The sequence below is a fragment of the Bison bison genome, unplaced genomic scaffold, assembly GCF_000754665.1.
Source record: "Bison bison bison isolate TAMUID 2011002044 unplaced genomic scaffold, Bison_UMD1.0 scf7180017864390, whole genome shotgun sequence".
Taxonomy (NCBI): domain Eukaryota; kingdom Metazoa; phylum Chordata; class Mammalia; order Artiodactyla; family Bovidae; genus Bison; species Bison bison.
Window position 1 is genome coordinate 585,621 of NW_011494962.1, and position 13,123 is coordinate 598,743.

At 34.8% G+C, this 13,123-nt stretch overlaps 1 protein-coding gene across 3 annotated transcripts in view; it reads right to left on the reverse strand.

Moving 5' to 3' along the window:
- Window positions 1–277: 277 nt before the first annotated feature.
- The window catches only part of LOC105002122 (C-type lectin domain family 12 member B-like), a 21,915-nt gene continuing 9,069 nt past the window's right edge, over window positions 278–13,123 (reverse strand). For 2 of the 3 annotated variants that reach the window (XM_010858618.1, XM_010858617.1), the window contains 5 exons: window positions 11,316–11,414; window positions 9,803–9,913; window positions 6,730–6,905; window positions 3,153–3,261; window positions 278–1,755 (listed from right to left, as the gene is read on the reverse strand). In XM_010858618.1, coding sequence (XP_010856920.1) covers window positions 1,739–1,755; window positions 3,153–3,261; window positions 6,730–6,905; window positions 9,803–9,913; window positions 11,316–11,414 — 512 coding nt within the window. In that variant the 3' untranslated portion in view covers window positions 278–1,738. Of the gene's footprint in view, window positions 1,756–3,152; window positions 3,262–6,729; window positions 6,906–8,395; window positions 8,474–9,802; window positions 9,914–11,315; window positions 11,415–13,123 lie in introns of all 3 variants that reach the window. The other variant, XM_010858616.1, reaches the window with a different exon arrangement.

Below are 13,123 nucleotides of genomic sequence, written 5' to 3' on the forward strand. Positions count from 1 at the left end.
AGCAACCCACTCCAGTATTCTTGCCTGGGAATCCCATGGACAGAGGAGCCTGTCAGGCTATAGTCCATGGGGTCACAAGAGTCGAACACAACTTAGTGACTAAACCACCACCACCAAGGATATGTTAACATAAAAGAGAGGATTAGTGGTAGATTACATATTCCTTAAGTATCAGCTCTGTTGTCTTGAGAATCCTTCACAGATTTCCTGTTGATAAATATATGTAATAATCTGGAGGAAAAGAATCATATTATCATAAAATGGAGCACACCTCAGATGTTTGTTTTAATTTATTGTTTGAACTTTGAAAGCTATCAGAAATTATTTTTACATGATTCTCACAAGTGCAAATTTCAGAGATTATGATTCACCTAAACATCAGCCTCCCACCTACAGGATTCAGTTTTCATTTACCAGAGTGTATTAACTCTGAGTAATCACATGAAGTACAAACTTTGCTCCTATGTAAACAACAGATACTCAATCTTGTCACTTTAAAAATTTTTTTTTTCTCCAGGGTTGGTCACTGAGAATCTCTTATTCAGTTCAGATATAGATAGTAATGTGTACCGTTCCTTTTTCTCCTTGTTTCCATGTTGTTGAGATACTGTCAGCAAAATAATATAGTTTTTAGAGCACTTCTACTCAGATAATGCTCTAGGTCATGCTAATTCTCTTAGGGGCTTGAGTGAACTTGTGAAAATTTTCTGTTTATCATTAAATGCAGCATCATTAATCCAGTCAAGGGGTCAAGGAATTATCTTGTCTTTTAAGACCTTTTATGTTTGATGGACATGTGGGCAGACTATTGATAATACAATCATAATGCAATCAAAAACTCTCTAGCTGAGTTTTAGAAATCTGACATAAAGCATCTAGCTGAAAATACTCAAATATCCTGTCAGAAGGAGTGAATAACATGTTTATAGCATGACAGGAACTTTTACCACATTGTACAAATAATAATCTAAATACAGTTATGACATAAATCACTCACTGTGGGAATATTGACTCTACCATCATTTTAGAGAGTCTCAATATGCAGTCAGAGGAACTTAGTGAAGAAAGTATATTAACAAAAGTAGTTGTGTGAAGAAAATGACACTGAAACTGTCTAAAGGAAGTGATGCCAGCAAAAAAAAAAAAAAAACAACACAAAAAAAAAACAAAAAAAAAAACTTCACAATTAAAGAAACTGTTGAAAATATTTCATGTCTTTGAGCACAGAAAGGATAAAACAATAAAAGCTTATCCCAACTTAGAAAGGAGTGTAACAATTCCTTCAGTATAGACATAATAAGGTGTATTGAAAGAAGTTGTAGCCCTGTTTATACTACTCTTTATAAACAAAATAAACCACTTTAATTCTCAAAGTTTCTAATATTTCAAATTAAATTTCGACCAGATAATATCAATTTTATTTAAAAAAAAAAAACCTTTTCCTGTATAATTATAATCAACTGAAGATGAGTTTTTAATGTTTTTACAAAAAGTTTTAAAGGTCACAAACCAATCAAATTTACCACATTTGTTTCTGAGATTGTTTTTGCATAGTTTCAGCTTACACAGTCATTTCTATATCCTAAACTCTTGTAAGTGCTTGAATTTACATAAGGTTGAGAATTTGGTACATCTACTTTGTTTTCACAGGTACAATAACTACTAGACTCATTAGATTTTCCAATTGTTAAATTTCCATTGAACACTGCATGCTTCATTGTTTTGGCACTTGAAATACTTATGGAGGTACCAAACCTGGAAGAAAAAGATAAATAAAAATGGGTCCTGTTCTTTATCTTGAAAAACAATTACCTCGTAAAGATAAACTCTTACTTCCAAAACTTGCTCATCTCTTGTTAAATCATTTTAGTTAAGAGAGAAGACAGTGCCAATAGCTCTGCTGATTCTTTCTACTATTGTTAGAACTCTCTAGTGCCCTCAGCTTTCTTGGACTCAAAACTACCTCTGGTCTATCTATTACCACTTTTTATTTTTTATTATCATCTGCTGTTAGAATTTTTTAAATTATTTTTTATTGAAGTACAATTGTTCCACAGGGCTTCCCCAGTGGCACTAGTGATAAAGAACCCCCTTGACAACATAGAAGACATAAGAGACGTAGGTTTGATTCCTGGGTTGGAAAGATCCCTGGAGAAGGGAATGGCAACCCACTCCAGTATTCTTGCCTGGAGAATCCCATGGACTAAGGAGTCTGGTGGGCTACAGTCCATAGGATCATAGAGTCAGATACAACTGAAGCGACTTAGCATAGCATAATTGCTTTACAATGATGTGTTAATTTCTACTGTATTTGGATATTGGCATTGATTATTCAATCCCTTATACTATGTATAAAATAGATAATTAATGAGAACCTACTATATAGCACTGGGAACTCTACTCAGTGCTTGGTGAAGAACTAAATGGGAAGAGAATCCAAAAAAAAAGAGGGAATATATGTGTCTGTTACCAATTTTACCCAAGAGGTCATTGAGTAACCTTGGCTTTCCCAGGACACTATTGATTTATGCCTGGTACAATTGGTATAATTACTTGGTATAATTATCAATAGTGCCTCATTTCACTCTCAAAATCATATGGGCAATAAATGAATCATATGACCAATAAATCATATAGTCATCTGGATTATAGTTCATTTAAAATATTGTTATAATCTTCCTTTAGTAAAGTATATAAGCTCATATTATTTACTTTAACAATGTAAAGTACTAGAAACAAAGCAGAATTTCTTGGCTCCAAGGAGATAATTTATTTTTTATTGCACTGGATAATGTCCTTAACCCTGATTTGACTTTGTCCTTATACCTTGTCTCCATTCCTTAATGTCCTAGGAAAGCATGAAGCAGTCATGTAAAATAAAGGCAGGGAAGTATAGCAACACTTCTGAATTTCTTCCCCCAGTGCTTTCAATTCCAAGGAATTTCTGTATAGAATAGATTTTTTTTTTTTTCAAAAAAAGAATTGCCTAAGTTATAGAGAAAAGCTTCCAGGATATCTTTCTTGCCCTTCATACATCTTTGACCATGTAAGAGGGTGACTGTCAGAGAAACATCAACAAAATTAACACACCAGGTATTCCTTTATTATTGACAAAAAAAAAAAAAAAAAAAGGAAGAAACAGGTTAACTCACAAGTCAAAATGGAGATATCTGAAACATTCCTTTCTGTTTGATTTGTGTTGTTGGAAACAGAATTCAGAAGCGTCTGGAAGATATATAATGGACGACATCTAAGGAACAGCTATAAATAAAGGAAACATCAGTTAGTTTGAATGGCTTGGAGCTAATTCAAGTGCAACAAAAACAAGTTCATGTCATCAAAATTCCATTCAACGTTCATGTTACTGCTCCCTTGTTCATTGTCCCCTTACCCTCAGTGGGATTTGAAGACCTTCTCTATTCTTCTCAAGTGTTCTATTTAACACCATTACTACACTCTTAACAGTTAGCAGGTGATAGGTGAAAACAAGTCATCAGGTAACCCATCATGTAGACATCTGCAGAGATTCTAATTTTCTGTATTCACCATGGAATAGGATCACATTCATTCAACCTTTCCCATGAGACCTCCCAATTCTTTTCCAATTTACCTGTCTTTATGTACTCTTTTTTTTCTCTCTCTCTTTTTTAAGTTATGAAAGTATGATAACACATTCACATGAGACTTGGAAAACATAGAACAAAGTTATATATAGTTCCAGTGCATGTGTGCATGTACGTGCACTCGATTGTGTTGGACCCTTTACAAGCTCATGGACTGCAACTTGCCAGGCTCCTCTGTCCGTGGGATTTCCCAGACAAGAATACTGGAGTGGGTTATCATTTCCTCCTTCAGGGAATCTTCCCCACCCAAGGAGAGAACCCATGTCTCTTGCACCTGCTGCATTGGCAGGCAGATTCTTTACCAATTGAGCTACCAGGGAAGCCCTTAGTTCCACTATATATTACAATTACTACTTTAAAAAAATGTACATTACCATATGTAAAATAGATAACCAGTGTAACTTTGATGCATGAAGCAGGGCACCCAAAGCCAGTGCTCTGGGCCAACCCAGAGGGATAGGGTGGGGCAGGAGGAGGGAGCGGGATTCAGGATAGGGGAGACACATGTATACCTGTGGCTGACTCACACTGATGTATGGCAAAAAAATCAAAGTAATTATTCTCCAATTAAATTAATTAAAAAAAGAAGCCTGAAATTTTTTAGAAATTAAAAAAATACAATTTTTTAAGTAGACAAATTAAGATTTTCAGTTGGAGTTTCAATATCAAACTCTCAAAAATTAATAGAATGAATATACAGAAAAGTAGAAGGATATAGTAGACCTGAAAAGTACCATGAACCAATTCAACATAATTAAGATTTATACAATTTTCACTCAACAGTAGTCTATCCTACTCTTTTAATTTTTCCCTCCTCACTGGGCCCTATGCTGAGATGAGTCATAGTATCTTTAAAACTTTTCCTGGCATCATGAATCTTCTCTTGAAATATAAAAGGTATTTTATCTTGCATTAACTTCCAAGATTCTTAAGAGGAAATCTGGAGTTTAAGGTTTGTTTTCATGCTTCTTCTTCATTCAGATTTCAAGTGGTCTCTAACTATCCTCTTTGAGGTCTGACACATACTACAACATGGATGAGCCTTGAGGACATTATGGTGAGTGAAATGAACAGTCACAGAAAAACAAATATTATATGATTCAATTAAATGTAAAGTTAAATGTAAAATTCATTTATTGACTATTACCCTAGTCAAATTCACAGAAATAAAGAGTGGAATCAGGCTTGCCAGGGGGCAGAGGAAGGAGAAATTGAGGAGTTGTTTAGTGAGTATGGTGTTTCAGTTTTGCAACATGAAAAGAGTTGCAGAGATTGATGGCACAGCATTGGGAATGTACTGTACACTTAAAACTGGCTAGGCCAGGAGATTTAATGTTATTTATTGTTCTTTAGTTGCTAAGGTGTGTCCAATTCTGTGTGGCTCCATGGACTGCAGCCCTCCAGGCTCCTCTGTCCATGGGAAGTCCCAGGCAAGAATACTGGAGTGGGTTACCATTTTTTCTCCAAATGTTATGCATATTTTACCACAATTTAAAACAATTTTTTTAATTGGATGAGAGGAGTGTAACCAAGGTAGTGAAGGTCTCTGGAAGCCCCAAACTTTGAAACTTCCTTCTTTAAGGAAAAACCAGCTCAGAAGAATGATCTCTGAAAAGAAGTAAGTAGCAGTCAGATAAGGTAATTTCCGAAAAGACCTCACAACTACTCAGTAAGGAAGCCATTAATGGCACACATCTGTTCTTCTTTTCTTCCAGTTTGAAAGCTATGTTTTTCATTTTTTATAAATGCAACATCATAATTGCAGTTAGATAATCATTTACATAATTTTTGATTTATTATTTCAATCCACCTTAGTTTAAAAGCTTTATTATGTGTATCACTCATATTACCAGCATTCAGTCCACATTGCAGACCTTAGTAAACACTTAAGAAGTACTTGTGTGAAATGTTATCAATATTTCACCCAAATTACTTATTACATGAAAAATACCCTTGTCAGAGTCATCTGTAAATTGTCAACCAATTATTTTTAGACACACTTCAGTCTTTGGAGATAAGCAGACTAGGTTTTGAGCTTACTTTCTGCTTCTTATTGCTCATGTGACCTTAAGAAATTTATTTATCCTCTATGAATTTCAGTTTTTGAATCTTAAATTTAGGAATAATGTATAGAGCCTGTTTGGAGGTTAAGTAAAACATCAGCTAGAAGGCATGATGCCATGGGAACTAACAAAGAAAGAGTTTCAAGAATAATGCAGTTAACAGTGAAAAACCTCAAAAAATTTAAATAATGCATTAAGAGTAGTGACAAAAACTATTTACTATATGCCTATATTAAGCCACATACTGGAAACCTGAGTTGGGTTAATCAGGTTCAAAAGATACAAAATAATCCAGGTAGTAAAACCAGAAAGGGCAAAGGTCACTGAGACATTTAACCACATTCAGGTTAATGCTGAGGACAAAATCTTTTGGATTGGAGCTTGTTGTGTGTTATAAGAAAATGAACAGGTATATTGTTCTGGATAGTAGGGGTTGGGGCATTCTACAGTTGGGAATTTGGTATTTTTGCTACAGTCAAATATTAAGAAAAACAACAACAGCAAAATAAGCATGAGCATAACTTGATCTGATTTTCCTGTATTTTAACTTAAGTAAGATCAAGTAGAGTTGTAATATGTGAGGATAAGATAGATAATTAAGTGGCTTATAGTCCAGAGGATGACTTTTTATCAGTGGACAATTCTAAGGGGAAGAGAATCCTGTAACTTAATCTGCAGGAGTGATTATTTAAAATATACCTCACAATTGGAAATACATAATTGCCCTCTCCTTCCTGACTCTATAAAAAACAAAAAAACAGAAATCACGGGGAACAAGAAATAACAAAGAAATAGACTTCCATAGCTTACCATATGAACCAGCAACTCTAATCACTGTAGATCCTTGCTTTCTGAAACTGTGATATAGGAATTTTTCAATGGTATAGAAATTTTCCACTCAGATGGAGAGAGCAAAAGTGAAGGGCATGAAAGCCATTTATCAGGAATGGCCAAGAATTAATGTTCTTACCCAAATTCTCCGTGCCTGTACTTTAAAAATACCAAGAAATAGCTGCAGACATACCACAAATCATACCACAAACCTTGGTTCTATTCCTATTTTCCCCATCATCCATATTCAGCAGGGAGGAGTGATTCTTCTCACAGTCGCTGTCGCACGTATTACAAATTATTTTGGTAGAAAAGTTATAGAAGTTACTTCCATACTGTATCCATATCTCTGAACATAAGTGAAGCGCTGGGTCTGAATAAGGACAGTCTATAAAGATATGATACATACACAAACAGATGCATGACAGGTATGCACAGATATAGTATAAATTAGCATATACATCAGAATTTCTAAATATTTGTATTATACATTCAAATGATTAACAGGAGTTATATTTTGAAAGAGATGATTGCTTAAAATATGAGAGAAGGAAAAGAACACAGCCTGAGATGAAATAGATTTGGATCTGGAGCAATCTGAAGATTGAAGAAAAATCATGGCTATAAAGGGAAAAAATAATGAAGGGAATATTCAAAGCACTCAGAGAAAACTTCAGAATGTTTTGTTTGCTGCAAAAAAAAAAAAAAAAAGCAAGACCTTAGTCTGTATCTATTCTGATATTTACCACCTCAGTGTTTTCAGTGATATTTCTATAAGACTCTTCTCTAAATGATTCAAATAGATTTCAGGTTGAAATCCAACTTCTTTCCATTATTTATAGGAACCCTCATGGCACTCCAGTGTTATCTCTTAATCCACTTAGTTTCCTGTCATCCATTTATCTTGAAAATCTTAAATTTTTCTTGAGAATGTCTTGCTATTTCATTACTTTTATGGAAACACTCATCTAATCCCTGCATTAAATATTGTACTCCATTCAGTGTGAACTGTTTCCTCCAACTATATGGTTTATTGCACTGTGTTCATGTTTATGAACACTTATTACACTGAATTATAATTTTTCTGTTTACTTGTCTGCTTCTCCTGTCACACTCAAGATGAGAAATTGTTGTAACTGTTATACCAAAAAAAAATTATATTCTCTAGGTTTCCCAGGTGCTTGACATATGGTGCACAGTGCATCTTTTTGATAAAAGAAGATAAGAAGTTAAGAGAGGGAGGAAGAAAATCAGTGACATTTATACAATTTTCAGGGGAGGAAAGGATATTGTTAATCTCTAAAAATATTGAACGAGCTATCTGGCAAGGCCTTGGTTTCTACTATCATTGTTGACACCATACTTTATATCCAACTTAATCTGAACAGGAAAGTTGCCTGTTCATCACCCTCCCTGGTCTTCCACCCTTAAAATATATGTATAAATATAGCTGATTCACTTTGTTGTACAGCAGAAACTAAAACATTGTAAAACTACAACAAAAATTTTAAGAAATAAAGTAGAGGGCCAAAAGAAAGAAGTACTCAGAGTTCTCACTTCTAGAGAGATCTAATGGAAAAACTATCTTCTTTATTTTTTAAAATAACAATAGAGGCAATCCACACTAGCCATCACTTCCTTTCTTGAGTATCAACAGAGAAGCAAAAATCCTAGGGTATATAGGAGCACCAGCACATGAAAGGAGAAGGCAATGGCACCCCACTCCAGTACTTTTGCCTGGAGAATCCCATGGATGAGAAGCCTGGTAGGCTGCAGTCCATGGGGTCGCTAGAGTCGGACACGACTGAGTGCCTTCGCTTTCACTTTTCACTTTCACGCATTGGGGAAGGAAATGGCAACCCACTCCAGTGTTCTTACCTGGAGAAACCCAGGGACTGGGGAGGCTTGTGGGCTGCCGTCTATGGGGTCGCACAGAGTCGGACACAACTGAAGCGACTTAGAAGCAGTACATGAAAGAGAATTCTCATGATTAAAGAAAACGAAAAGAAAAAACAGCCTTCCTCCTCAAAATGATTTCAAAAAAACAGACTGATATTTTAAAATGTATCTCTAATCAATTTACAAAGATGTCTCCAAAAGAGTATATACATAAGGTAAGAATAGGATGCTACAAAAACAAACAAACAAACAAACTTAAGAATCATTCAAAAATATGATAGCCAAAAAATAATCAATAGATTAAAAAGTAAAATTTAAGAAATCTTCCAGAATCTAGTGTTAAAATAAACAGAAAGTATAAAGGAAAGATGAAAACTTGTAAATCTGAACATCCAAAAGAGAGAAGTCATGGAAAAAACAGAGGAAATGAAATGAAGTAAAAAATAAACTATAAGGAATAGCACATATACTCCCTAAATTTGAAAGCCCTAAACTTTCAGATTGAGAAGACTGCAGCACGCCAGGCTCCCTTATCCTTCACTATCTCCTGGAGTTTGTTCAAATTCTTGTCCACTGAGTTGGTGATTTTATCTAACCAGCTCATCCTCTGCAGCCCTTTCCTCCTTTTGCTTCCAATCTTTCCCAGCAAAAGAATCTTTTCCAATGAGTCAGCTCTTCGCATCAGGTGGACAAAGTATTGGAGCGTCAGCATTAGTTCTTCCAAAACACTCATACACAAGAAAAACCCAAAATGTCAGGACCCCAGCAGCTAAAGTTGGGTCATTTTTATAAAATAAAAATTATATTGGGGACAGACTTATTAACAACATTGTTTCCCAGAGACAATGAAGTAACTCCCTTAATTTTCTCTAAGAAGTGAATTTTTAGCCATGAAATTTATAGCTAGCCAAGTTAAAGACTTATTTCAGACATATGAGAATACAGAATATTTATCTTCCATATACCCAGCTAAACACCATCACAGCTAAACTCCATTAAAATGTTTAAATGTCAGTACTAAAGAAGGAAGAAAGAAGGGCTTTAAGAAAACCTAGTCTAAGGAGACAGAAGGCAATTCATTTGAAAAAAAATAATTAAACATAGAAAGAAACTAAGTACAGATAGATGAAAATGCTTATTTAACAGAAGAATCTATACATGTTTACCATATTTTTATGGTTTTTCTTTAATTTTGTAAATATTTCAGGACTTTGAACACAATGAAAAAGAAGAGAGAAAACTGGAGAACACTATGTTACTGATAACTCTGAAACAGAAAGATCTTTCACTTTTATTTTCCTTCCGCTTTAACTCTTCAAAGTACTTGGAAGTAAAGTTATTCAACACTTTAGTGTGTATTCTAACATATTAAAATGATGTGCTCACCTGAGACAGTTGTAGGCATATCTGTGGGTAATGTGGTTGTTTCCATATGATCTGTTACATTCAGTTGTACATCATAAACTGTCTTGCTGTTAAAAATGAGCTTGTAGTAATCTGTAATTCATATAAGGAGATTAATAACTTTCACATAGAATCTTCCAATAAATTATACTAATAACACAGCAGTTATTTAAAAATTTAATAAAAAGCATGTTTTAAAATGATAGCTACATAAGAGTAGAATATCAACTTTACATACTTTTAAGATGAACATTTATTTGAAATAATAATGTTTGATGTTACTCAACAGAGTACTAGTTCTTATATAAGGAAATGCCCAAATAAGTTTAAAAATACAAAACGAAAAATGTCTATGTGATGCACAGATTTCAAAATAAAAGACTGTAATTCAATAGTTAGTTTTTAAAAATGCAAACCACACTTTTGAGACCAGGAGTCACCAGAATACATTGGTGAGGCTTCGTGTTGTAACTTTTGAGTTTCTTGGACAGAAATAACCATATTTTATGGATATAGAATTAGTAAATACTAGCCTCAGAATTAAAAAAATAACAATTTCAGAAAACAGAAATCATGCACCTAAGAATATCAGAAGATTCAAAAAACATAATATATCCATTTTGTGGATTATTAAACAAAACCCATCTTTTCTACAAGACTGATATTAGTTTACTTGCCAGCCCTTAATCCTAACAGAATCTTTAAGTTTTATGAGAATTAAATGAGAAACAATCACAAAGAATGGACACAAAGAAACAGTTATTGCTGTGCTGCTGCTACTGCTAAGTCGCTTCAGTTGTGTCCGACTCTGTGCGACCCCAGAGACGGCAGCCCACCAGGCTCCCCCGTCCCTGGGATTCTCCAGGCAAGAACACTGGAGTGGGTTGCCATTTCTTTCTCCAATGCATGAAAGTGAAAAAATACAGTGAAGTCGCTCAGTCGTGTCCGACTCTTAGTGACCCCATGGACTGCAGCCCACCAGGCCTCTCTGTCCATGGGATTTTCCAGGCAAGAGTACTGGAGTGGGTTGCCATTGCCTTCTCCAATTATTGCCGTAATCATCCTCTATTTCCTTAGAATGCCTTTGTACCCACTCTTGTAGGAGGGAATGGAAAGGGAATAAGTGTTTCCCAATGGCATCCAGGCTTGAGAAGAGATACTTCAAAAATGTCATGAAAATGAAGAATTTATTTCTAATAAATGGACTCCTCATGAAAACTCTCAGGGTATAAATTAGTATATTTCTGTTGCATTAATTTTATAACTTTTAGAAACATAGGCTTTACATTACTCTCTTCAGCATTGGTTGTACTGAAGGAATCTGATATTAAGATAGCCTAAAAAGAATGACTAGTGTTACATGGGCATACAAAAATGAAACCTGTTTTCCTCTGTTTATCTGGAAGTTTTATACGGATATGTCTTGGGATTTGGATTCATTTGCAATATGCCTAAGAAAAGTAAGGGACAGCCTCAGAAAAGAGTGAACACTTACGCATTAAGCCCAGGGCTCCCAGTCCAGCCAGCACCACCAGGTTCAACGACAGTGAAACAAAAGCAATAGGGTACCACACCTTTGATGGAGCGCTGTGTCCTGTGAGGAGAATGACAAGAAGTCAAGCATTTTATGTTACTTCCTCTTTCCTTAATTCCCTCCAACTCCTGCTCTTCTATACATAGTGGTATCAGACTTCTAAAGTTTAATTTAAAAAATTGCTTGCAAAGTCAATGAGACCTCATTTATATTCGGCCAACATAAACACACCTGTACATTCACATCTGACACTAAAAACACAGAATTTTATATAAATGTGATCATATGACATATTCTGGATATTTTATGAACACTCTCACTTATATTTTAGCAGTAGTTTTTCCTCACTAACTTCTTAGTCTTTTTCTCATTGATCTACCTTCCTAGCCCCAGGTGATTAATGTTAACCACCTGCTGGGTGTTCTTCCTTATGTTTTCCAGGCTAGATTTTTGTTTCCTTTTATTTTTAATTTTTTGAATTTTTAATTGGAATAAAGTTGCTTTACAATGTTGTGGTGGTTTCTGCTTTACAGCAACATGAATCAGTTATGAGTACACACATATCCTCTCCCTCTTAAACTTCCCTTCCAGCCCCAAGCATCCTGTATCCTGCAATATTGTGAAGTAATTAGCCTCTAATTAAAATAAATAAATTTAAATTAAAAAAAAAAAAAACTTCCCTTTCAGCCCCTCCTCCCCCATCTAGTTCATCACAGAGCTCTGGGCTGAGTCCAGGATAGTTTGGAAATATGCTATTTAATATAATTGCTAATCCTTTCTCTGATGATTAATTTTTTTTCAAGTGATGTATTTAATATGTTAGTAGAAAAATCGACTGTCCAACCCAAACTTGTATAATGCTTTCATTCCCTCACTGCTTCTCTCCCTAACTCTAGGTTATATGGTGAGAGTTTATTATAAATGATTCTAGACTATGATAAACTTTCTCTTACAATATATCTGTTTTACTGAAAGATTGTTTAGCACTTTTATTATTGCAATTTTCATAGTCATGCCATTATCAGCTATTGCTTTTTTGCACACCTCTAAATGTCCCCTTAAACTCTTATTAATTAATCATGGGACTGAAAATTTTCTTGAGTATTTCTCAAATGGAGTATATGATGATTTTTTAATTTTGCTAAAATGGATAAATTGTATCTTTTCTGATTTTAGGATAAATGAATTGCAGCCAAAGATGGAGAAACTCTATACAGTCAGCAAAAACAAGACCAGGAGCTGACTGTGGCTCAGATCATGAACTTCTTATTGCCAAATTCAGACTTAAATTGAAGAAAGTGGGGAGAACCACTAGACCATTCAGGTATGACCTAAATCAAATCCCTTATGATTATATAGTGGAAGTGAGAAATAGATTTAAAGGGCTAGATCTGATAGACAGAGTGCCTGATGAATTATGGACAGAGGTTCGTGACATTGTACAGGAGACAGGGATCAAGACCATCCTCATGGAAAAGAAATGCAAAGAAGCAAAATGGCTGTTTGAGGAGGCCTTACAAATAGCTGTGAAAAGAAGACAAGCAAAAAACAAAGGAGAAAAGGAAGGATATAAGCATGTGAATGCAGAGTTCCAAAGAATAGCAAGGAGAGATAAGAAAGCCTTCCTCAGCGATCAATGCAAAGAAATAGAGGAAAACAAGAGAACGGGGAAGACTAGAGATCTCTTCAAGAAAATTAGAGATACCAAGGGAACATTTCATGCAAAGATGGTCTCAATAAAGGACAGAAATGGTATGGACCTAACAGGA